The 26729-nt window shown below is 49.5% G+C and overlaps 1 protein-coding gene across 4 annotated transcripts in view; it reads left to right on the top strand.

Annotated features, from left to right (window-relative positions):
• greb1 (growth regulating estrogen receptor binding 1) overlaps window positions 1-26729 on the top strand; it is a 345678-nt gene that overhangs the window by 173758 nt on the left and 145191 nt on the right. For all 4 annotated transcript variants that reach the window (XM_085996301.1, XM_085996302.1, XM_085996298.1 and 1 more), the window contains one exon: window positions 19036-19218. In XM_085996301.1, coding sequence (XP_085852427.1) covers window positions 19036-19218 — 183 coding nt within the window. The remainder of the gene's footprint in view (window positions 1-19035; window positions 19219-26729) is intronic.

Genomic DNA, 26729 nt, shown 5'->3' with positions numbered 1-26729 from the left:
CCTAGCGCGCCGGCCGCTGAGCTGTGGGCCCGCGTGGGATTCCGATCCTGGGCCTGCTCCAGCTGTCGGCGCACAGTGCTTGCGTATCCCAGGGGCGCAGTTAGTTCGAAGCGTCCCCTGGGATCACGTGGGCCATGGAGGGCCAATGGTAGCAGGGAATGCTTCATTCATAAGAGCTGTCAAACCTATAAATACTATAAGCCCCAAAACATCACAAAATCTTCAAATAAATTTTTAAAAGCATCACATTTTTAAAATAACTATAAATTACATGAAATAACTATTTTAAACAATTTAAATTTTTGAAAAAATTAATTACATTTTCTAACGGGGCTAAAAATAAACTTACCTTGCTTTAAAGTATTAAAAAATAATAAACTTGTGGAAAAAATGTAAGTTTGATGCGCACGTGCTGCCTCTCCGGCGCACGCGTTCCACCTGTCAACCCCTTCTTTCAGGGGAACGGACATGCCGGTTTCCCGCGCATGCGCAGTGCATGCACGAAACCGGCACTTCCATTGGGCTTACAGGTGAGTACCCCGTGCGTACTCACCCGTGGGGACCCGAATTTCTGGGCCAGCATCAATACACAAGTTCTTTTCTTTTTCTTCTGTTTTACTTTTCAGTGTAATCCTTTACTCACTGCTGGAACTGGGTTAAGCCAGCTCACAAGTGGCCCAGCAGATGGAGTACAGCACCAGAGCAGGACAGCGTTTTCTCTGCAGCTTGTGAGACAGTAATTGAGGAGCACACTCGGCGCTCTCACGCTCGGCGCTCACCACTCTCGGCGCTCACCACTCTCGGCGCGCGCTCACCACTCTCGGCGCTCTCACGCTCGGCACGCTCTCACTTTTGGCGCTCACCACTCTCGGCGCTCACTCTCTAGCGCTATTTCCCAGAGACGTTGCGTCATTTTATTAAATATCATAGAGTGGGGGAAAAATTCGGTTACTTTGCGCCTCCTGTTAGCGCCCGCTAACGGGGCGCAAAGCAACTAGCGCCCGGGCACGGCGCCGCCAACGCCTCCCGCGAAATTCATCGGGAGGTTAGCGGCGGCGGTAACCGTTAGCGCCCCGGCCGGGATCTTTGGTAGCGCCCCCTGACTTACCGCCGGACACTATGTCCAACGCGGTCTGGGGGGGCCTACCTGCGGCCGGGGCGGCGCTAATTAAAGGCAAGGTGGCAGGTGGCCATTTTTGTTGCTGGCTGCCTGCCAGCACCTGCCCCCGTTGCCGTCGCCGGCCTCCGCTGAAGCCCCCCCCCCCCCCCTGCAGAGTGCCGGCTGCGCTCCGTGAGCCCGGCACTTCTCTTGAGCACCGGGTTCTTTTGCCGGCACTCCGATCCCTGGTGGCGCAGCTGGGCCCCGGATCGCGCTGCGCTAGGCCCCTCCATTGTCCTAGAATCCCCAACCAGCGGAAATAGTTTCTCTCGATCTACCCTATCGGTTCCCCTTAATTTCTTAAACTTCGATCAGATCACCCCACACCGTCTAAATTCTAGGGAATACAACCCTAATTTGTGTAATCTCTCCTCGTAACTTAACCCTTGGAGTCCAGGTATCATTCTGGTAAACCTACGCTGCACTCCCTCCAAGGCCAATATATCCTTCCTAAGGTGTGGTGCCCAGAACTGCTCCCAGTGCTCCAGGTGTGGTCTAACCAGGGCTTTGTACAGCTGCAGCATAACTTCTACCCCCTTGTATTCTAGTCCTCCAGATCTAAAGGCCAGCATTCCATTAGCCTTTTTAATTATTTTCTGTACCGGTCATGACATTTAAATGATTTATGTACCTGGACCCCTAAGTCTCTTTGGACCACCACTGTTTTTAGCCTTTCACCATTTAGAAAGTACTCTGTTCTATACTTTTTAGGTCCAAAGTGGATGACCTCACATTTGTCTACATTTAAATCCATTTGCCAAAGTTTTGCCCATTCACTTAATCTGTCGATATCCCTTTGTCATTTTATGCTTCCATCTACACTGCCTACAATTCTACCTATCTTTGTGTCATCAGCAAATTTAGGCATATGACTTTCTCTGCCATCATCTAAGTTGTTAATAAATACTGTGAATAGTTGAGGCCCCAAAACTTATCCCTACGGGACATCACTAGTCACCTCCTGCCAATTTGAGTACCTGCCCATTATCCCTACTGCCTGTCTCCTGCCGCTCAGCCAATTTCCTAACCAGGTAATAATTTGCTCTCAATTTTTTTTAAATATTCATTTATGGGATCAGGGCGTTGCTGGCAAGGCCAGCATTTATTGCCCATCCCTAGTTGCCCTTGAGAAGGTGGTGGTGAGCTGCCTTCTTGAACCGCTGCAGTCCGTGTGGTGAAGGTGCTCCCACAGTGCTGTTAGGGAGGGAGTTCCAGGATTTTGACCCAGCGACGCTGAAGGATCAGCGATATACTTCTAAGTCAGGATGGTGTGTGACTTGGAGGGGAACTGGGAGGTGGTGGTGTTCCCATGCACCTGCTGCCCTTGTCCTTCTAGGTGGAAGAGGTCGCGGGTTTGGGAGGTGCTGCCGAAGAAGCCTTGGCGAGTTGCTTCTACCGTAATTAAAGTCCCACATAAGGGACTGTTATCAAATACCTTCTGGAAGTCCATATAAATAACATCCGTGGACATTCCCCTGTCCACTACTTTTAGTCACCTCTTCAAAAAATTCAATCAGGTTTGTCAGGCATGACCTGCCTTTCAGAAATCCATGCTGGCTCTCTCTGATCAACTGAAAATTTTCGAGGTGTTCAGTCACCCTAACCTTAATTATAGACTCGAACAATTTCCCGACAACAGATGTTAGGCTACCTGGTCTATAATTCCCTGGTTTCTCTCTCGCCATTCTCAAATAGCGGAGTGGCATGCACAGTTTTCCAATCTAAAGGAACGGTTCCTGAATCGAGAGAACTTTGCAGATGCCCGAACTATAATCTTCCAATGTGCTCACCGACTTCCTTTAATACCTTGGGCTGGAAACCATCTGGTCCTGGGGATTTGTCACTCTAGTGCCATTATTTTCTTCATTACTTGCATTAATTTTATTGAGTCCCTGTCCCTGATTTAGTTTCCTGGGGATCTCCGGCATGCTATCCTCTTCCTCTACTATAAATACTGACGCAAAGTAATTATTCAACATGCTCACCACTTCCTTATTACTGATAATATCACCACTTTCAGTTTTTAAGGGGCCAACATTGCTCCTGACTGCCCTCTTTTCCTAATATAATTGTAAAAAAAGTGTTGATTTTGATGTCTCTTGCAAGTTTCCTTTTATACTCCCTTTTTGTAGCTCTTGCTGTCTGTTTTGTGACCCTTTGCTGTTCTTTGTATCTTTCCCATTCGCCAAGATCTGCTGTTTTTTGCCTTTTTGCATGTTTTTTCTTTTAGTTTTATGCTGCCCCTCACTTCTTTAGTCGTCCATGGCTGGGTTTTTTTTTTTGCAAGTAGACCTCTTGCCCCTCGGGTATAAACTGGTTCTGTATCACCGTAAATTATTTTTTGAACATCTCCCACTGATCATCTGTTGTTTTACCCATGAACAGTTTACTGTGGACAGCCTGTTAACCCTGACCCCACCCTGTTATTTTCATTTTAAGGTTATTACATTTGGGTAACTCAAAAAAATGCAATCATTAGGCTAGGTTTCAGTTCAGCTTCAGTTATACGGGGCATTGGTGAGACCACATCTGGAGCACTGTGTACAGTATTGGTCTCCTTATTTAAGGAAGGATGTAAATGCGTTGGAAGCAGTTCAGAGAAGGTTTACTGGACTAATACCTGGAATGGGCGGGTTGTCTTATGAGGAAAGGTTGGACAGGCTAGGCTTGTATCCGCTGGAGTTTAGAAGAGTAAGAGGTGACTTGATTGAAACATATAAGATCCTGAGGGGTGTGGACAGGGTGGATGTGGAGAGGATGTTTCCTCTTGTGGGAGAATCTAGAACTAGGGGTCACTGTTTAAAAATAAGGGGTCGCCCATTTAAGACAGAGATGAGGAGAATTATTTTCTCAGAGGGTCGTGAGTCTTTGGAACTCTCTTCCTCAGAGGGCGGTGGAAGCAGAGTCTTTGAATATTTTTAAGGCAGAGGTAGATAGATTCTTGATGAGCAAGGGGGTGAAAGGTCATCGGGGGTAGGCGGGAATGTGGAGTAATCGGATCAGCCGTGATCTTATTGAATGGCGGAGCAGGCTCGAGGGGCCGAGTGGCCGACTCCTGCTCCTGGTTTGTATGTATGTGTAGGCATACAGTGGTGAAATTCTAACCATTTTTGCATCATTGGAGGAATGGGAGAGGACTTTTATCGATGTGCATCCTGTTGTATGGATAGCTTCAAGCCTCAGAACACAAGGTTAACCTTCATTCTGAAAGATCAGCTGCAGTAACCTGAGCAATTAGTAATATTGTCTGCACAATGTTATTGTGAACCTGCCCTTGTGCAGGAGCTGTTTATGTGACTAAGAGAGTCTGCAGGAAACCTGTGATGTAATAATCATGGTAGATTTCAGTATACTGGCGGTGAGCTGGACAGACCAGGGCTAACAGAAAGGCAGAAATGTAACAAGTAATTCTGTGGAGCTAACAAGTGACTGTTTTTTAATATGAAACAGGTGCTGGAGTGGATGTTTCATCAGCTATAATCCCTGAAATCCAATATTTATCCCTCAATTAACATCACAAAAGAAACAGATCATCTGGTCATTGTCGCATGGCTGTTTGTGGGAGCTTGCTGTGCGCAAATTGGCTGCCGCGTTTCCCACATTACAACAGTGACTGCACTTTACAGCCAATGAAGTACTTTTTTTTTTTAAGTTCTTTGGGACGTCCTGAGGTGGTGAAAAGTGCTATAGAAATGCAGATGTATATGTTGAACTTGTGAAACCCTGATCCCAGTGTGGAGTCTCGCTTGACGAGCACAGCTCAGAGACTCGCTGTGGAGGTCAGTATGCCCAGTTTGCAATCCTCCCAAACCCTGATCCCACTGTGGAGTCTCGCTTGACGAGCACAGCTCAGAGACTTGCTGTGGAGGTCAGTATGCCCAGTTTACAATCCTTCCAAACCCTGATCCCACTGTGGAGTCTCGCTTGACGAGCACAGCTCAGAGACTCGCTGTGGAGGTCAGTATGCCCAGTTTGCAATCCTCCCAAACCCTGATCCCACTGTGGAGTCTCGCTTGACGAGCACTGCTCAGAGACTCGCTGTGGAGGTCAGTATGCCCAGTTTACAATCCTCCCAACTTTCAGCTTGAAGTGGAGTCCTGCAATTTCAGGGCTTGACTGTTTAGCAGTTCACCACAACTGATTGTTTTGAACTTGGGATGTTGCTAAAGAGCAATGGTGCTGTTACATTAAATATTGTTGAAAAGGTCAAGAGACAGTAAGTTGTGAAGACACCCTTCTGGGGGGGGCATAGTTTCAGAATAAAGGGGGCGCCCATTTAAAACGGAAATGAGGAGGAATTTCCTCTGAGGGTCGTGAATCTTTGGACTTCTCTACCCCAGAGAGCTGTGGAGGCTGGGTCATTGGATATATTAAGGCGGAGATAGACAGATTTTTGAACAATAAGGGAGTCGAGGGTTATGGGGAGCGGGCAGGGAAGTGGAGTTGAGGCCAAGATCAGATCAGCCATGATCTTATTACTGTAAATGGTGGAGCGAGCTCGAGGGACCAAATGACCGACTCCTGCTCCTACGTCATATGTTCTTGTGTCCTCCAGCATTGCCAGTCGCCATGGTCATGACTCTTCCCCGGCCCATGATGGCCAGAACATTCCCTTCCCTGGGGGAAAGGGCATACAGACGGGCTCAGCCTCCTCGGGGGGCAGCTCCCTGTCACAAGTTGTGTGCAACCTTCACCTGCAAGAAAGAAACGAGCGTGTTAGTGACATCCTTGTGCGGTATTGGAGGGGGGAAATGTGTCTGTCATGGAAGAATTACTGGTATGCAGTGTGCAAGAAGTGAGGTATGGGGAAGTGAGGGTTGTAATAGTGATGAGTGTGTGAGTATGGGGAGAAGGAGCTGGAGTGAAGTGTGGTGCAGTTGATTGTAGGAGAGTGGAGGGAAGCGGGGAAGGGGAGTATTGTAAGTAGTGAGACTGCAGATGGTGGAGGTGTCATCAGCAGAGAGTAAGAGCAGAGTATTCTTACCTGGACAACTCTGGTGAGGACATTGAACCTTTTCCAGCAATACAGCTGTGTGCTGGGAGCTAAGCTCCTGCTGTTGACCTCCTCCGCGACTTCCTCCCATTGGTGGCAGAGGTGTAGCCTGGAGTACTATCTGTCCCCTGGGGGGGGAGAACAGGATCTCCCTCCTCCTGTCCACTGTCTGGACCAGGGCCTCCAGCGCAGCATCGGAGAACCTGGATGCCCTGTCTGGACCTCTTCGAGCCATTTTTCAAATTTCCCTGTTGCCTGCAGATAGAGTGCACCTTTCCTTTTAAGAGGTGCTGGCTGACTTTAAGTCGCGTCAGAGACACCTGAATCCTACGCCCCACCCCGCCAAACAGACGTTGCAGCCAGTGAATAGCGTGGGTAGCACTGGCCACATGCCTGAATCACTTTAATGAGGTCCCGGCACTAATTTAACCCACTGCCTGGGATTATGTCAACAGGTGCGTGCAGTGCGCTCCAAACCCCCCGTGGGCCTGTTTTTGGGTTTGATCGAATTTCTAGGCCATTGAATTTAAGATTGACATGTAGCATATGTGAAGATCTGCTTCAGCTCCCATCGATCCCACTCCTTTCCATAACAGGCCAGAAAATCTTTAGAATTAAAAAAAAATCCAATTTTTGGAAATTGTACCCTTTTTTTAACATGAGACAAGTTGGATGTTCCAAGCTAGTCTCGAGTCTTGTGAGCCTGGAAGCTGTAGAAGATTTATCGCATAAAAAGTATGGGGATCTCATTGAAACTTATAAAATCCTGACAGGACTGGACAGACTAGATGCAGGAAGGGTGTTCCCGATGGTCGGGGAGTCCAGAACCAGGGGTCACAGTCTAAGGATAAGGGGTAAGCCATTTAGGACAGAGATGAGGAGGCATTTATTCACCCAGAGAGTGGTGAACCTGTGGAATTCTCTACCACAGAAGGCAGTGGAGGCCAGTTCATTAAATATATTCAAGAAGGAGTTGGATATATTTCTTAAGGCTAAAGGGATCAAGGGATATGGGGAGAAAGCAGGGACAGGGTACTGAATTTGGATGATCAGCCATGATCTCATTGAATGGCGGAGCAGGCTCGAGGGGCCGAATGGCCTACTCCTGCTCCTATCTTCTATATTTCTTTGTAAGTACACACAAACAGTTTTAGCACAGAATCTCTGTTGTGCAGGTTCTGCTTTAAGATCTTATTTCAGCTCTCAATCATTGGTTTAACTTTTTAAGACCTTGCGTGAAACTACATTGAATGATTAAAATACCTATTTTCCAAACGCCGTTTGGAAAAATGCTTTCTGACCTAACGGGTAGCTGTGTTGTGTATCCATGGAAACCAGGCCGAATGATGCACTCAGTTACAAGACAAACAGCGTATGCTATTGAGAGAGTTCATGGATAAACAAGCAGGGCTGCAACATGACTGGCTGGATATCAAACAAGAGAGTTTTATATAAGTACGCCTAAAATACTTCATCTCCCAATTTTTTTCCCTGCCTTTCTTCATAAAGCTGTACAGCTCCACAAATGTCACCAGATCACTGGCACCTTGCACAAGTGGCCATCATTAATGTGTGAGCCTAGGCAATGAGTGCCAATAGCCATTCTACCAGCGAGGGGAATCACGGCCCAACCCTCTCCTCACCTGATATCTGCACACACGCACCATCCAGTCGAGAGTGATCAGGTCATGGGCTCCTTGGCTTATCTCTGTAGTGTATGTACTTTGAAGAAGGAACTATATTCTGCAGCCCCTGTATACTGTAGTACCAGTAGTGACCACCCCGGTATATAAGCCTGTGTAGTAACTTTGTATAGTAGTTCCAGTTTTGTCTCCATTCAGTAAACACCTGTTATAACCAACTCCTGCAGTCCGTGTCTCAATTACACACGGACGTTACAATCTCCACACCCCCCCTCCTAGCCTTGGGGGGAGGCGACGATCGGGCGAGGGGAGAAGCGAGTGGGGGCTGGCAACTATCTTTGGGACTGTGAGGAGCACTCCTGCTCCTCCTTGCCCCCCAGAAACAAGTTATTTTTTTGAATTTGTTTCAATTGAATTTTGAATTGGTGTTCATGAGGGGGTTGCTGAAGACTCCTGAGCAGGGCAGACCCGTCGACTTTCCAAAAGGCGTCCTTTAACCGGCATCAGACCCCTGATTTACATTTTATGGGAGCCGAATGCCTGTGGGCCCCATGAGTTTGCCAGTGGGACCAACGCCTGCACAGATTGGGCACAGGCCATCCCGCTGCTAAATCCGTGTACTTTGCGCCCATATTATGCCTGAAAATGAGTGCAATTTCTACCCCAGTGTCTGTTTCAACATACAGTAATCCCTCCCCAACCGCGGGCGATATGTCCCTGAAAAGCCCCGTGGTTAGTAAAACCGCGGTTGGCAAATACAAGACCCTATGGGAAAAATGGGGTTAGGGGCAACGCGGACGCATTTAAACTCTTCAGAGCCCAAGTAAGTTGCTTTATTTTAAACTAGCTGGGGAGCCCCGCGTTGCGAGGGCAATTTTGGGGCACTTGGTCTCCCTGCCCCTGTGTGTCCCCCCTCTCCCTGTCATGTCCTCTCCCTGTCCTAGCCCTCCCTCCCCTCCTCTCCCTCCCTCCCCTCCCCCACCCCCGCTCCCCCACTCCCCTCGCCCACCCCCCGCTCCCCCACTCCCCTCTGTCCCTCTCTCCGGCCCCTCCCCCTGCCTAGCGCCTGAGGTCCGGAGCTGAGGTCCCCCGCGTATGGCGCGGCTGATGGACGGCCGCTGTGGGCGGGCGGGCGGCGCATGCGCGGTCAGTGGGCAATTTTGGGGCGCTTGGTCTCCCTGCCCCTGTGTGTCCCCCCTCTCCCTGTCATGTCCTCTCCCTGTCCTATCCCTCCCTCCCCTCCTCTCCCTCCCCCTCCCTCCTCTCCCTCCCCTCGCCCACCCCCTCCCCTCCCCCGCTCCCCCACTCTCCTCTGTCCCTCTCTCCGGCCCCTCCCCCTGCCTAGCGCCTGAGGTCCGGAGCTGAGGTCCCCCGCGTATGGCGCGGCTGATGGACGGCCGCTGTGGGCGGGCGGGCGGCGCATGCGCGGTCAGTGGGCAATTTTGGGGCGCTTGGTCTCCCTGCCCCTGTGTGTCCCCCCTCTCCCTGTCATGTCCTCTCCCTGTCCTATCCCTCCCCTCCTCTCCCTCCCCCTCCCTCCTCTCCCTCCCCTCGCCCACCCCCTCCCCTCCCCCGCTCCCCCACTCTCCTCTGTCCCTCTCTCCGGCCCCTCCCCCTGCCTAGCGCCTGAGGTCCGGAGCTGAGGTCCCCCGCGTATCGCGCGGCTGATGGACGGCCGCTGTGGGCGGGCGGGCGGCGCATGCGCAGTCAGTGCGGGCGGCGCATGCGCAGTCAGTGCGGGCGGCGCATGCGCGGTCAGTGCGGGCGGCGCGAGCGCCCCGCGATTTCCCGAGGCTCCCCCCCCCCCCGCGATTTCCCGAGGCTCTTTTTCCCCCCCCCCCGCGATTTCCCGAGGCTCCCCCCCCCCCCTATTAAATTGTTATTTAATTCCCTAACACATCATTAAAATATTTACCTTAGTTCCCTAACACACAGAAAGTGTGGGGGGAAAAATTGTGAAAAATCAAGATGGCGGCCACTCACCTCGGTTCAGAAGGATAAGGCCCGCCCACACACGCACCGATTGGTCGACCGGTCAGGTCACCGAAGCGTAGGATTGGTCAATCGTCGAGTCACTCGACACTCAACTGTAGGAAGGAACCCGCCGTCCGATTGGTGGACCTCGACGTCACACGGTCGCTAATGAGATGCTAATGAGCGGAACGCTGAACGTTTTTGGGATACCGCGGGCGGGATTTTTGTCCGGCCGAAACGTAAATACGCCTATGACCGGTCCGGAATCGCAAGCTTTCTTTTGAGGCGACGCGCGCGTCGGTACGCTCTGTAACTTTCAAACGTATAGAGAACGGACAGACAGACAGACATCGGGACAGACAGACAGAAGAGCCGCTTTATATATATAGATAACACAGTAAAAAAGATCATCAATCGAGGGGGCTGAATGCGGAGAAGCGACATTGTGGCTGGTTGATTCAACTGGGCAGTTTCTTGAAGAATTCTGCGATGGATGGTTGACTTTTTTTCTGAATATCTTTCTGGACCTGCTTGTACGGCCTCATTAAATCCTCCAAACCGCGCTTGAATATTAAACTACTAGTACATTCCTTGCCCTTTTCGCTATTGATTCACCTTTACCACTGAGATTATGCTTGGGGGCCATGATTAAGGGCTAAACAGAACAATACTGTAAGTAAAGGTAAAATGGGTAGCAACGAGACGACGTTCACACACACACACAGTATTTCCACGAGTGGAGCGAGACCACGCCTGGTAGTAAATATGCTCGAAAGAACGGCGCGGATGAATGGAGTCTCGTGTTTGGAAGCGCGACCCGTGCAACTTGAAAATTAAAAACCGCGTATACGCAAAATTCACTGCCGCGGTCGGGCAAAATTTGTCGCAGAGAGGAAACCGTGTATGTTTGAAATCCGCGTATGGCAAAACCACGGTTGGGGCGGGATTCCTGTACGTACTTCTCAAGCAAAAAATCATTATTAAAATAAAAGCAAATAAGTACCATGCACGCATATAGTGTCCGTGTGTGTGTATCTCCCAGGGGTTGGTGCTGGGTGCACTTTTGTTCAGTGTATGATTTGAACTCAAGGCACAGGAGTTTCCGCTCGGGTTTTTTTCCAGCGCAATTTGCCCCAAATTGGCCAAACCAGCCCAAAATATTACGGAATTTCAAGCATAAATCACATTCAGCGCAATTTGAAGTTCTGTGATCTGTTGCCCCCCCCACCACATGCCAGCCCTGCGATCCGCTCCCGATGTCCAACACGGCCTGTAATCTCCTCCTGGCCGCCCCCCCCCATATTCTCCACGGCACCCACTGCCGATCTTCACACCTCCCCTCCCCTCCTCCGATCTCTCCGCTCCCCCTCCCGATCTCTCCGCCCCCCCCACCCCCGGCGATCTTCACCCCTCCCCCACCCTGATCTCTCCACTCCCCTCCCCCTCCACCCCCCCCCCTCCCCCCGGCGATCTTCACCCCTCCTCCCTCGATTGTTCCACTCCCCCTGCGAACTTCTTCCCTCCTCCACAGATCTCTCTCTGGCCCCCCCCCCCACCCCCGATCTCTCCCTCTCTCCTCTCCGCTCCCCGGCTGTCGCCTGGTGACAAAGGCCTACCCAATCGACTGCCAGCCTCTCAATCTGATTGGCTGTGGCCAGGAAATGGAGACAAAAAAATATTAATCAGGTCCTGCCGTTAAATTGGGCAGGAGCTGAGGGAAACTTGTTCTTCCGGGTTTCCTGACCTCAAAACTGCGCCCCACTCCTGCCCACTAATATCGGGGCCTATAGTTTTGAGGAGAGACATTTAATATAATCGGACTCATTCCACTGAGCCAGAGAAGGCTAAGAGGAGATTGAATGTAGGTTTTTTAAAATTATGAAGCATTTTGATGGAGTTAAAAGGGAAAGACTATTTGCTTTTTAGTTGGGAAGTCGGTGATGAGGGATTATCACTTTAACATTGTCACTACGAGTGTGAGGAGAGAAATTAACAGATATTTCTTTTCAGTGTCAGTTGTGGCTCAGTGGGCAGCACACTCGCCTCTGAGTCAGAAGGTTGTGGGTTCAAGTCCCCACTCCAGAGACTTGAGCACATAAAGCTAGGCTGACGCTCCAGTGCAGTGCTGAGGGAGTGCTGCACTGTCAGAGGTGCTGTCTTTCGGATGAGACATTAAACCGAGGTCCCGTCTGCTCTCTCAGGTGGACGTATAAGATCCCCATGGCGCTATTTTGAAGAGCAGGGGAGTTATCCCCGGTGTCCTGGGGCCAGTATTTCTCCCTCAACCAACATAACAAAAACTGATTCTCTGGTCATTATCACACTGCTGTTTGTTGGAGCTTGCTGTGCGCAAATTGGCTGCCGCGTTTCCCACATTACAACAGTGGCTCCACTTCAAAAGTACTGTAAAGCGCATTGAGACGTCCGGTGGTCATGAAAGGCGCTATATAAATGCAAGACTTTTTTTTTCACTGAATGTTATTGGAGCATGGACAGCTTTGCCAAATGGAATGGCTGAGGCAGAAACTATGGCATAATTTAAGGGAAAAATGGATAAATATTTGAACCAGAGGCAGATGCAATGCTTTCAGGGGAGCCTGGGCAGTGGGATTAGTTTTGGATTGCTCTGGCCGAGGCCCAGCACAGACATTGTGGGCCAAATGGCCTCCTTCCGGGTTGTAAACTTCGATGGTTTTATGGTTCAATCCCATTGGCGTAATGTTGAAAGCGGGAACTAGAAAATTATTATACGCTGCACTCTTCTCTGAGTCATGTTCCCTTTTGGATGATGCAGATCTTGTACAAAATGTACAAGAGCTTTGTTATGCATGTTTAATTTATTTAAATAATAATGGTGTCAATATTTAGCACTCCATTTTCTGATTGATTTTTTTTGTGTGGTTGAAAGTGCTTCCTCGTGTTAAGTATGTTTGTTCAAAGTGGCCACAAATGGTGATATGTGCTCTTGCTCATGAAGAACGGAGTTCTTGTAGACACACAGTCATTAAGATGCACAGTCATTTTTAATAACATAGAAACATAGAAGATAGGAGCAGGAGTAGGCCATTCGGCCCCTCGAGCCTGTTCTGCCATTCAATGCGATCATGGCTGATCATCCAAATTCAGTACCCTGTCCCTGCTTTCTCCCCATACCCCTTGATCCCTTTAGCTTTAAGAAATATATCCAACTCTTTCTTGAATATATTTAATGAATTGGCCTCTACTGCCTTCTGTGGTAGAGAATTCCACAGGTTCACCACTCTCTGGGTGAAGAAATTCCTCCTCATCTCTGTCCTAAATGGCTTACCCCTTATCCTTAGACTGTGACCCCTGGTTCTGGACTCCCTGACCATCGGGAACATCCTTCCTGCATCTAGTCTGTCCAGCCTGTCAGAATTTTATAGGTTTCAATGAGATCCCCTCTCATTCTTCTAAACTCCAGCGAGTACAAGCCCAATCGACACAATCTCTCCTCATACGTCATTCCTGCCATCCCAGGTATCAGCCTGGTGAATCTTCGCTGAACTCCTTCCATGGCAAGAACAATGGCAATTTTACTTTAAAACTTGAGGTGTTATTTCAGAATGCTCCGACAACAGATTTTAATGCATAAAGATGATGAAGATCAAAGAGGCGTGCTAAGGAGATTAGTTGGCACTAGATCCATACTGCCTATAAGCGCTGTTATGCCGCAAACTGTATCTGCAGTTCCTGGTCCACCTTAACTGGCAGTGACCAAGGGAACCTGCCTCCACAGATACAGCACCTCCTGTTCTTGGTACATTCCAAAGTGCTTCACAGCCGATTAATTACTTTTGAGCAAAGGCAAAATACTGCGGATGCTGGAAATCCGAAACAAAAACAGAAAACGCTGGAAACACTCAGCGGGTCAGGCAGCATCTCTGGAGAGAGAGAGAAACCGAGTTAACGTTTCAGGTCGATGACCCTTCGTCAGAACTTCTGAGATGTAGCCGCTTGTTTTTTTGCAGGCAAGTCCAACAGCCAATTCGCACACCAGGTCCCACAAACAGCAGTGGGGTGAATGAATAGTTAATCTGTTTTTGGCAGTGTCGGTCCAGGGATAAATGTTGGACCGAGCACGGGAAGAACTCTCCTGCTTTTCTTCGAATGACGCTGTTTTATATCCACCTGAGCGAGCAGATTGTGCCTAGGTTTACAGTTCATCCAAAAGACGGCACCTCCGACAATCTAGCACTCCCTCAGTACAGCACTGAAGTGTCAGCCTAGAATTTGTGCTCATGTCCTGGATGGAGTGGACCTTATCTCACAACTTTCTGACTCCGAGATTGCTGCCACTCAGCCCAAGTTGTTACTATGCTGCTGCAAAACCACTATTGGAGCCCAGAAGATTACTGCACCAACTGTTCATACAGGACACGTTCTGTTAGGCTGTTATTGTGACTGGAAGGCTGTTTCCAGTGGGGTTCCGCAGGGCTCAGTACTGGGTCCTTTGCTTTTTGTGGTATATACAGGAAACTTTGGTCGATCCACCGTCAAAATTCAGGAGTCGGTTCAGTAAGTTTTTTTTCTTTTCGTTGCTTTTTTTTCACCAGTCAGGCTCTGCAAGGTCTAGCTAAAGCTGTTGCTTAGCTACAGAGACGCTTGCAAGCTACGGCCGACTGTTTAGAAGCTGTTGCTAAGCAACAGGGTTTGTTGCTAGATACGGAGCTTTAACATTAGCGCTGGTTTGTCCGGCAGTTTTGATGGGACGTCAACAGTTCGGTCCCGTCGGTGCCGGATATCACAAAGTTTCCTGAATCAATGATTTGGACTTGAATGGAGGAAGTATGATTAAGATGTTTGCAAACGATACAAAAATTGGCCGTGTGGTTGGTAATGAAGAAGAAAACTGCAGACTGTAAGAAGATATCAGGTGGGCAGAACAGTGGCAAATGGAATTCAATCTGGCGAGGTGTGAGGTCATGCATTTGGGGAGGGCTAACAAGGCAAGGGAATACACATTAAATGGTAGGACACTGAGAAGTGCAGAGGAACAGAGGGACCTTGGAGTGCATGTCCACAGATCCCTGACAGTAGCAGGACAGGTAAATAAGGTGGTTAAGAAGGTATACGGGATACTTGCAGGGGGGTTATGCTTGAACTGTATAAAACACTAATTAGGCCGCAGCTAGAATACTGCGTGCAGTTTTGGTCACCACATTAGAGTCATAGTCATAGAGTTATACAGCACAGAAAGAGGCCCTTCGGCCCATCGCGTCCGCACCGGCCATCAAGCCCTGTCTAATCTAATCCCATTTTCCAGCACTTGGTCCGTAGCCTTGTATGCTATGGCATTTCAAGTGCTCATCCAAATGCTTCTTGAATGTTGTGAGGGTTCCTGCCTCTTCCACCCTTTCAGGCAGTGAGTTCCAGATTCCAACCACCCTCTGGGTGAAAAAGTTTTTCCTCAAATCCCCTCTAAACCTCCTGCCCCTTACCTTGAATCTATGCCCCCTTGTTATTGACCCCTCTACTAAGGGGAAAAGTTCCTTTCTATCCACCCTATCTATGCCCCTCATAATTTTGTACACCTCAATCAGGTCCCCCCTCAGCCTTCTCTGCTCCAAGGAAAACAACCGCAGCCTGTCCAGTCTTTCTTCATAGCTGAAGCGCTCCCGCCCAGGTAACATCCTGGTGAATCTCCTCTGCACCCTCTCCAAAGCAATCACATCCTTCCTGTAGTGTGGCGACCAGAACTGCACACAGTATTCCAGCTGTGGCCTTACCAGCGTTTTGTACAGCTCCATCATAACCTCCCTGCTCTTATATTCTATGCCTCGGCTAATGAAGGCAAGTATCCCATATGCCTTTTTAACCACCTTATCCACCTGTTCTGCTGCCTTCAGGGATCTATGTACATGCACACCAAGGTCCCTCTGATCCTCTGTCTTTCCTAGGGTCTTACCATTCATTGTGTATTCCCTTGCCTTTTTAGTCCGTCCAAAATGCATCACCTCACACTTTTCAGGGTTAAATTCCATTTGCCACTGTTCCGCCCATCTGACCAACCCATCTATATCGTCCTGTAGCCTGAAGCTTCCCTCCTCGCTATTTACCACCCCACCAATTTTCGTGTCATCTGCGAACTTACTGATCATACCTTTTACATTCACATCCAAATCATTAATGTAGACCACAAACATTACAGGAAGGATGTGATTGCACTAGAGAGGGTGCAGAGGAGATTTACAAGGATGTTGCCTGGACTGGGGAATTTTAGCTATGAGGAAAGACTGGATAGACTGGGGTTGTTTTCTTTGGAACAGAGGAGGCTGAGGGGAGACCTAATAAAAGTGAATAAAATTGAGGGGCCGAGATAGAGTGGATAGGAAGGACCTATTTCCCTTGGCAGAGAGGTCAATAACCAGGGGGCATCGATTGAAAGTAATTGGTCGAAGGTTTAGAGGGGAGTTGAGGAGAACTTTCTTCACCCAGAGGGTGGTGGGGGTCTGGAACTCACTGCCTGAAAGGGTGGGAGAGGCAGAGACCCTCATCACATTTAAAAGTACTTGGATGTGCACTTGAAGTGCCGTAACCTACAGGGCTACGGACCAAGAGCTGGAAAGTGGGATTAGGCTGGAGAGCTCTTTGTCAGCCAGCACGGACAAGATGGGCCGAATGGCCTCCTTCTGTGCTGTGAACTTCTATGATTTAGGTTCCTGAGCTGCCACTTCAATGAACTGTCCACATGTATTCAATCAAATGGCACAAAAGACTCTTCCCCCACCTAGTCCTCTGCACCACCTTGACTACCATCCATATTTTGCTACCTTATTTTGCATCATTTCAAAGAAGCTGCGTACACAAACTGCAGCCAATTTATTTCACGAATTTGTCGTGTGCACCTGCTGTGCCATACTTTGGTGCACTGTTTCCCCTTAATGCTTGCACATTATGTGCCTTCTAACTGACTCCCATTGGAAGACGTTAGTGTGGCAGTTGCCTGCTGGGTCTCAAAGGGAGTCTTTTGGGATTGAGGTGGCTCTGAGCCGCTTTATGATGCTTCTGAGATGACCATGCAGTTGTTTCTGCCGAGTTCTCTTTTCTCTCTTAGGCAGTCCCTCGGAACTGAGGATGACTCGCTTCCACGTTAAAAATGAGTTCTCAGGTGACTGATGAGTCCAATGTGGGACCTACAGTCTCTGTCACAGGTGGGGCAGACGATGGTTGAAGGGACGGTTGGGTGGGGTGCTTGGGTTGACGTACGCTGCCTGCGCTTGGCTTCCGCTTGCTCCCGGCGAAGAGACTCGAGGTGTTCGTCGCCTTCCCGGATGCTTCTCCTCCACTTTGTGCGGTCTTGGGCCAGGGATTCCCAGTTGTCGATGGGGATGTTGCCCTTTTGCAAGGAGGCATTGAGGGTGTCCTTGAAGCGTTTCCTCTGCCCACCTGGGGCTCTCTTACCGCGTCGGAGCTCTGAGTCGAGCGCTTGTTTTGGGAGTCTCGTGTCGGGCATGTGGACCATGTGACCCGTCCATCGGAGCTGATCGAGTGTGGTCAAAGCTTCGATGCTGGGGATGTTGGCCTGAGCGAGAACACTGACGTCGATGCGCCTATCCTGCCAGTGGATTTGCAGGATCTGCCAAGTCCACTGCTGCGGTGGACGGCTAGCCCTGCCACTTTCGGCACATCTTCACTAATTAGCGCTGTCGGGAGGCAGTGCCGGAAAGGCTGATTCTGCATTACTTTTATAGACAGCAGCCTCATCCATACCAACTCTAGCCATGTCCCGGCTGCTAGACGCTCTCGCACCCACCGTTAGAACTTGTGCCTTTAGCTGCCTGGACTGTGCCCTCTTGACTACAGCCCTTCGTCTCTCCACATTTCTCTCCTCCATTAAGACTCTCCTTAAAATGTCCCCCTTTGACCAAGCTTTGTGCCACCCTCCTTTGGCTCACGTCCTTTTTTTCCATTGCATCTCTTTGCAGCACTTTGGGGCATTTTTCTACGTCAAAGATGCCACATAAATTTCAGGATGTTGTTGCCACTGCTGCTGCTGCTGGTACGGTAGCATAGTCGCTATTTTACTGGATTAGATATCCAGAGGCCTGGACTAATAATCCAGAGAACATGAGTTGAAATCACACCATGGCAGTCTGAGAATTTGAATTCAGTTTGTAAAATCTGAAAATAAAAAAAATAGTGATCAGTAAATGTGATTATAAATCTCTCGTGATTGTCGTAAAAATCCAACTGCTTCATTAATGCCGTTTACGGAAGAAAACCTGCCGTCTTTCTCCAGTCTGATCTGTATGTGATCTTAAAATTAGAGTCAGTCCATTCAGGAGTGAAATCAGGAAACACTTTTTCCCACAAGAGGTTGGAGAAATTTGGAACTTTCTTCCCCCAAAAGGCTGTGGATGCTGGGACAATTGTAACTTTCATGACTGAGATAGATACAGGAAACGCTTTGGTATCCGGCACTGACGGGACCGGCGTGTTCCCGGTTGATCAAAAACTCCGGATGAGGGAGAGCGTTATCTAACGAGGCTATTTTTAACAAAAAAAATCAAGAAATGTGCAGTATACAGTAATTGGGTACTCGCCTACAGAATGTTGTGTTAAATGGATGGTGGAAGATGCTTGATTAAGTACAGTACTGCCAGTTAAGGGTAATGCAATGCAATGACTACCAGCAGCGTGGGAGACACACAGTACCCCTGTAAAATGGCGGATCAGAAGAGACTACCGGCAGCGCGGGAGAGTCAGACTCCTGTTATTGAGGTGTTCCGACTTCCGACAGCGCCAAGAAGCCGAGTAGTGTCAGTTTGGAGAACTACCCCCACTGACTAACTTGGCCACCGCGGGACTCGGATTCGGACTCGGCAACATTGCCGGTTATTGAGGTGTTGTTTTCGGAGTGAGAATTTTGCTGGTTAGCAGAGAATTCTGGATATTTAGGTGCCGTTTAAACGAGAGTTTCCTGTATCAGCAGTAATCTGATACTTGTAAATCTTAATGGAGTGCACCAAATATTACCTGATGCCCAAGAAGAACTTTAGGACTTAAAGAATGTTTTTAAATCAATCTACCACTCAAATAGTGACCATTTGCAGTAGTAGATCATCACACTGTCCTTTCATCTCTGGTACCTGGATCTCAATGCCGTCAAGACTGAGGGGATAAAAGTCTCCTCTCTGACCAGTTGCAAGGGTCCTGTGTGAAATGAGCTTGAGTAGTTTTATTTATTAAGGTTGTGCGAGAAATCTTCATTCCTGTTGACTGCATTTATCCTCATGTTTCTGTAGGCTTCTCTGGCAATTGTGTTGGCTGTGGAGAAAAAGGGTTTCGTTATTTCACCGAGTTTTCCAATCACATCAACCTGAAACTCGTCACCCAGCCCAAGAAACAAAAGCACCTGAAGTGCTATCTGATCAAGAATTCACAGGGCAGTCTCACTAAAGGACCCTTAATCTGTTGGAAGGGCACAGGTGAGAGCTGGAATGTGAAGTTTGTTCTTAAAAACATAAAATTATCCAGAGCAAGATAGATAAGTGCAGCGAGACGAATAAATCCATCAGTGTCCACCTAGGTTTTGTTGGCACAGATCAGTGCTCAGGAAAGACTGATTTCAGTTGATTCTGGGGACTCGTGCTGAAATGTTGCCATTATCAAGAATGTTTTTACGCTTCTGTTTTACATTTCAAAAAGCGAGGGACAAAGTGCTGACCCCCCTCTCCCACCCTTTGCCCCAATGTCTCGATTTTTAAAATTCTCCTAGCTCATGTTCAAATATATCCATGGCTTCGCCCCCCCTCCCTGCCTCTGTAACCTGCTCCAGCCCTACAACCTTCCAAGATCTCCGCGTTCCTCCAATTCTGGCCTCTTGCACATCCCCACTTCGTTTGCCCCACCATTGGCGGCCGTGCCTTCAGCTGGTGAGACCCTAAGCTCTGGAATTCGCTCCCTAAAGCTCTCCACCTCTCTCCTCCTTTAAGATGCTCCTTAAGACCTATCTCTTTGACCAAGCTTTCAGTCACCTGTCCTAATGACTCCTCCTTTGGCTCGGTGTCAATTTTTGTTGGATTATCCTCCTGTGAAGTGCCATTGGGACGTTTTTCCTACATTAAAGCCACTATATAAATGCAGGTTGTTGCTGTTTATACTATATGAATAAAGATATTTAGTAGACAAGAATCATATATGTATAACTAAGTGTAGCCATTGACCAAATAATATTACCCATAATTACTCCTGGGTAACTTAAAAAAAAAACTAAGACTTGTTCAAAATGTAGCTGTGATATACCTATCAATTCATTCAATGAAAAGCGACGAGTTAAGATAGTAACTATAGGTTTTTATTGGCTAAATAACAGAGCCCACCCTCGTGGGTGATCGGGTCCAACAAGGAGGAATACCAGCCAGTCGACCACCTTTATACCTGGGCAAGCAGGCGGAGCCATGGGCGGAGTCAGCTGTGGTCAGCCCAGGTATAACAGCGTGACAAGAGGTGACCTTGTGTAGTGATACAACAGTGTAAACAGTGATAACCATAGTATAACGATATAAACATAGTGTAACGATAGTGAACGATAAAAGTGGTTTACCACATTCACCCCTTGTTTAAATTTGAGTCCGGCGGGGTGAAGTGCACTACCAGTTCGGGTATGTCAGTCTGTCCGGAGGCCTCGTAAGTCTTTCTGATCGGCGCGGCGGTGGTGGTGCAGTATCCGATGTTAATGCTGGTGTCTGCGTGGTCGGCGAAGGCTCGTGGGGTTCCGGCATGCTGTCTACCTGGGCTGGATTTGGGGGGGTGGTGGGGGGTAACGGTGGTGTCTCAGGGGTGCCCGAGGGTGCAAGGTCTCGTAAGGAGACTGTGTCCTCCCGCCCGTCTGGGTATGCCACATAGGCGTACTGGGGGTTGGCGTGCAGGAGGGCCACCCTCTCGACCAGGGGGTCCGTTTTATGGGCCCTCACGTGCTTTCGCAGCAAGACGGGCCCCGGAGAAGTCAGCCATGTTGGTAGCGAGGTTCCCGTAGTCGACTTCCTGGGGAAAACGAACATTCGTTCATGGGGGGTGGCGTTAATGGTCGTGCAAAGCAGTGACCGGATGGAATGCAGCGCTGCCGGGAGGACTTCCTGCCAGTGAGAGGTTGGGAGGCCCTTAGACTTTAAGGCTAAGAGAACGGCCTTCCAGACAGTCGCGTTCTCTCTTTCCACCTGGCCGTTCCCTCGGGGGTTGTAGCTGGTGGTCCTGCTTGCAGCAATGCCTCTTGCTAGTAGGAACTGGCCAAGTTCCTCGCTCATGAAGGATGAGCCCCGGTCGCTATGTATATAGTTCGGGAACCCGAACAAGGCGAAGAGGTCGTTCAGGCATTTGATGACCGTGGTACTGGTCATGTCTGGGCAGGGGAGGGCAAAGGGGAAACGGGAGTACTCATCAATGATGTTGAGGAAGTACACATTACGGTCAGAGGACAGGAGGGGCCCCTTAAAATCGATGCTCAAGCGCTCGAAGGGGTGGGTGGCTTTGATCAGGCTTGCTCTGTCCGGCCTAAAGAAATGTGGTTTGCATTCGGCACAGGTTTGGCAGTTCCTGGTCATGGTCCTGACCTCCTCGATGGAGTAGGGCAGGTTGCGGGCCTTAATGAAGTGGTAAAGTCTGGTGACCCCGGGGTGGCAGAGGTCGTTGTGGAGGGTCTGCAGTCTATCAATTTGCGCGTTGGCGCATGTACTTCGTGATAGAGCATCTGGGGGGTTCGTTCAGTTTACCAGGCCGGTACAAGATATCATAATCATAGGTGGAGAGCTCGATTCTCCACCTCAAGATCTTGTCGTTCTTGATTTTGCCCCTCAGCTTGTTATTAAACATAAAAGCGACCGAACGCTGGTCGGTGAGGAGGGTAAATCGTTTGCCTGCCAGGTAATGCCTCCAGCGTCGTACTGCCTCCATGATCGCCTGGGCCTCCTTCTCGACCGAAGAGCGTCGGATCTCAGGGCCCTGGAGGGTCCTTGAGAAGAAGGCCACAGGTCTCCCCGCCTGGTTAAGGGTTGCAGCTAGGGCGAAGTCGGATGCATCGCTCTCCACTTGGAAAGGGATAGACTCATCCACCGCGTGCATTGTGGCCTTAGCAATGTCTCCCTTTATGAGGGAGAAGGCTGCGCACGCTTCTGCCGTCAGGGGGAAGGAGGTGGACTTCATGAGGGGTCTTGCTTTGTCCGCATAATTCGGCACCCATTGGGCATAGTAGGCGAAGAGCCCCAGGGTTCTCTTCAGCGCCTTTGGACAGTGGGGGAGGGGAAGCTCCATGAGGGGGCGCATTCTTTCGGGGTCGGGGCCGATGACTCCGTTCTCTACTACGCAGCCGAGGATGGCAAGACGCGAGGTGTTAAACACACATTTCTCCTTATTGTAAGTGAGGTCCAGCCGTTGGGCCGTACGGAGGAATTTCTCCAGATTAACATCGTCGTCCTGCTGGTCGCGGCCGCAGATGGTGACGTTATCTGGATAAGGGAACGTGGCCTGCAGCCCGTTCTGGTCAACCATCCGGTCCATCTCCCTTTGGAAGACCGAAACCCCGTTGGTGACACCGAAGGGAACCCTAAGGAAGTGGTAGAGGCGGCCATTCGCCTCGAAGGCGGTATACTGGCGGTCCTCAGGGTGGATAGGGAGTTGGTGATAGGCCGACTTAAGGTCAATGGTAGAGAAAACCCGGTACTGTGCAATCTGATTGACCATATCAGATATGCGGGGAAGGGGGTATGCGCCTAGCTGGGTGTACCGGTTTATGGTTTGGCTGTAGTCGATGACCAGGCGGTTTTTATTGCCGGTCTTAACGACTACGACCTGGGCACGCCAGGGGCTGTTGCTCCTCTCGATGATGCCCTCCTTCAGGAGACGCTGCACCTCAGAGCTAATAAAAGCTCTGTCCCCGGCGCTGTACCGCCTGCTCTTGGTGGCGACGGGTTTACAGTCGCGGGTGAGGTTAGCGAACAGGGAGGGGGGCGGGACCTTGAGGGTGGATAGGCCGCAGGTGGTACGCGGTGGGCGGTTTAAAGGCTGCTGGTTGTCGACTGTGAGTGGGGGGAGGGGTCCACCGTATGCCAAAGTGACGCTTTGAAGGTGGGATTGGAAGTCCAGCCCTAGTAGGACGGCAGCGCAGAGCTGGGGCAGGACGAGGAGTTTAAAATTTTTATACTCCGTGCCCCTAACCAACAGGGTCACAACACAGTAGCCGCTGATGTCTGTAGAATGGGACCTTGACGCCATCGAGATCCGGTTGCGCGTTGGCCGGACAGTGAGGGAGTAGTGGCTCACCGTGTCTGGATGGATGAAACTCTCCGTGCTTCCGCTGTCGAACAGGCAGGTCGTGGCATGGCCGTTTACTTTGATGTCCATCATGGACTTGGACAGGTGATGCGGGCGAGCTTGGTCCAGTGTGACGGAGGCTAGTGTATGGCTGAGCGAGCTGCTGTAGTCTGCGGGTGAGGCGGTGGTCGGGTCTGGAGACAAGGTGGCGGTCAAGTGTGGTGGACAAAATGGCGGCGCCCACGACGTTGAATAAAATGGCGGAGAAGATGGCCGCCCCCACAACTCACATGAGGCACTGCTGGCGTCGGTGGCCTTGATCAAAGATGGCCGCCCCACGACTCACGAGGGGATACTGGCATCTGTGGCCTTGATGAAAGATGGCCGCCCCCACAACTCGCATGAGGCACTGCTGGCGTCTGTGGCTCTCCCCCTGCAGGCCTTCGCGAAGTGGCCTTTCTTGTGGCAGTCGGGGCAAGTCGCGTTTCTTGCAGGGCAGCGCGTCCTCGGGTGTTTCGCCTGGCCACAGAAGAAGCAGCCGGCGGCCCGATCGCGGGGCTCCGATGTCGCAGCCGGTACCGGGGGTGGCGGTCCCGATCGGTTCTGGAACGCCGACGCTGAGGTAGGTCCCAGAGGCGGCGGTGCGAGGGGTATTGCGGCCGGGGTCGGGCCCGAGTCCCAGGGTCGCGCAGCACAGTACCTGGAGTACGCCTCGAGGTCCCGATGGGCCACTTCCAGAGAGCGAGCGAGGGCTGCAGTTGTATTCAGGTCGAGGTCCTTTGATTCGAGCAGTCTTTGCCGTGAGTAGTCGGACCGAAGGCCTTTCACGAAGGCATCGCAGATATTCCCTTCCGTATTTTCTGCAGCCGTTACAGCTTTAAAGTCACAGTCCCTGCCGAGTGTTTGTAGCGCCCGTAAAAATTCATCTACAGACTCTCCTGGCTGTTGCGAGCGGGATCTTAGGAGATGTCTGGCATACATAGAATTTACCGGGCTCCGGTACTGCTCTTTCAGCAGGTTGAGGGCGTCCTCGTATGTAGCAAGGTCCCGGATGAATGCAGATACTTTAGGGCTCACCTGGGCGGTCAGAACTCTTAGTTTGGATCCCGGAGGCACGCCGGATTCTCCCAGGTAGGATTCGAAACAGCTCAGCCAGTGTTCGAAGCTGAGGGCTGAGTTCGCTGCCTGTGGGTTTAGATCCAGGTACGGCGGTCGGAGGGCTCGCAGCCAGGCCAGCTGCTGTGGCTGTTGTAGCTGGCCGTTTGGCTGGTCGTTTGGCTGCTCCGATCCACTCATTTCAAAATTTAGCCAATAAAATTGATATACCTATCAATTCATTCAATGAAAAGCGATGAGTTAAGATAGTAACTATAGGTTTTTATTGGCTAAATAACAGAGCCCACCCTCGTGGGTGATCGGGTCCAACAAGGAGGAATACCAGCCAGTCGACCACCTTTATACCTGGGCAAGCAGGCGGAGCCATGGGCGGAGTCAGCTGTGGTCAGCCCAGGTATAACAGCGTGACAAGAGGTGACCTTGTGTAGTGATACAACAGTGTAAACAGTGATAACCATAGTGTAACGATATAAACATAGTGTAACGATAGTGAACGATAAAAGTGGTTTACCACAAGCTGCACGGTCAAAAGCAGTTTTCACTAAGTTTTAATAACAAACAGCCACAGACTGCGAGTGAAGGTCAAATCATTAAATTGCTAAGAAAAACATATTCTAATGCTGAATTGAACTTGGAACTCGCTTAACAAAACTAATTGCAACAATATTTAAAGGATAATTCGTATAAATTCCAATAAAATGAGAGAGATCATGGAAGTTACGGTATTTATCTGGTAGATTAAAGTGAGATAGTCTGGATTCATCAAGACTAGTGAAACAGCGCTGAAATGATCTGGGCCCTTGGTGTAGAGAAAGGCCTTGTACCACTTGAAGCTAGAAATGAGAGAGATAAAGTAAATTCCAATGGGCTGAAAAGCTATAAACAAGATAACACGACCGCGGAACAGGGTTAATGGAAATGTACTGGAAAAGGAGTGGCCAGGTTACTCACCTTAACCTGAGTGATAATGGTATTTTTGACCATTAGAACCAATTAAAAAAGGTGATTTTTTTTTTTAATGTAGCCTGGCGAAATGGAGCAGCACAGGACACGAACTTTCGTTTTTGGGGTTTTTTTATTCTGTATTAATAACTTGGGTCTAGGTTTAGGATGAAATTGTAAATACATAAAACACAGTCGACAAAATACGGCAGTGGCTTGCTGCAAAACAGAACATGAGGCAAACCACAGGTGAAGGCAGTTAATTAACTAACAATCATTATACAAAACAAAACATATCATACCATACATTCGTATGTCCCGTTATCACTTGTCACCTCTTACAAGCAAACAGAAAGTATTAAACTCGTTCGAAACGTAGCCCCAAGGACTCAACAACAATTTTAACAAAGGTTAACACCAGCACATGGTGGGACAATCTACAAGCATCCCCGTGATATCGAGTGATTTGGGAAACAATATCACTTTAAAACTATGTCTGGCTGCACTAAATGCTGTTTTAGTTGTACTTTACGCAGACTAAGTTCATTTCAAAAGTCATATTCACCCCAACTCTCCTCAGAGCACACCCCCCACGCTGGATCTAGAAAATGGAGGCTGTGAAGAAAGGGGAGGTTCCTTTGGCATCACATGGCCTTACCCATAACCCTTTTCTCCTTTTTTCAAATTCTAAAGGGGAAAATGAACCACGCCATCTAGTGGACTTAAATATTCACTGCATTTTCCCACTTGGCTACATTCTCCCCTGCTTTAAAGTCAACGTCCTCGGTGACTTAGCACCCGTTTTTCACTTCTTTTACAGCTTCTCGAAAAAATGCAGTACCCAGACTCGATAAAACATGAGAGAACACCTCAGGACTGAGTGAGACTGCATTACAGGCTGACTGAGGCAAATGGTATGGGTTAGGGTTTACCCCAGCATTGGCTCTTTTAGTTCTGCGAGGAGCCGGAATGGGTACCTCAACCTCAGTCCCACACTCAGAAGGATCTGAATGCTCTGGCTCAGAAACAGCCTCTGATTCCTGTACATCTTGGGCGTTACCAACAGGATCATTGTTTACTTTTTCCTCCTGAGTTAACTCCGGATAGGTGACTTCCTCTACCACAACAAACTCAGTATCAGAGGGCTCTGGCAACGATTCTGTCAAAAGAGTGACAGGGGGTACGGTGACAGGGGACTTGGTTCTCGTCTGCCTAGGCTCAGGGACAGGGGTAACACATGGCCTAAGATTAACTCTATGGACCCTTTTTAAAGGACCGCCCTCTACAGGCTCAACTGCATGTGTAGTACCCTGTACCTCCACCACTCTGTACACAGTAGGACCCCACGCATCCTGAATTTTGTTCCTACCCAAAGGCCTGTGTCGTAAGTATACCAACTGACCCACCTCAATGGTTGGACAGTACACTTTGTCTTTGTTAAGTTCAATTCTTTGAGCTGATTTCTTTTCAGTGTACTCTCTTGCCCTTGCATGTGCCTCCTTCAAACGCTCTTGGTGGACAACCAACCACTCATGTTTCTTGTCTAACACTTGCTCCTGACCTAATAAAGCATCTACAGGAAGGTGTGGATGAACCCCGAAAAGCAGATAGTACGGTGAGTAGCCAGTCGTAG

This window comes from Somniosus microcephalus, chromosome 9 (assembly GCF_052327205.1).
Source record: "Somniosus microcephalus isolate GS21.2 chromosome 9, FLI_Smic_1.0, whole genome shotgun sequence".
NCBI lineage: Eukaryota > Metazoa > Chordata > Chondrichthyes > Squaliformes > Somniosidae > Somniosus > Somniosus microcephalus.
Note: the sequence above shows the minus strand (reverse complement) of the source record. Positions and strands in the feature narration are given on the sequence as shown.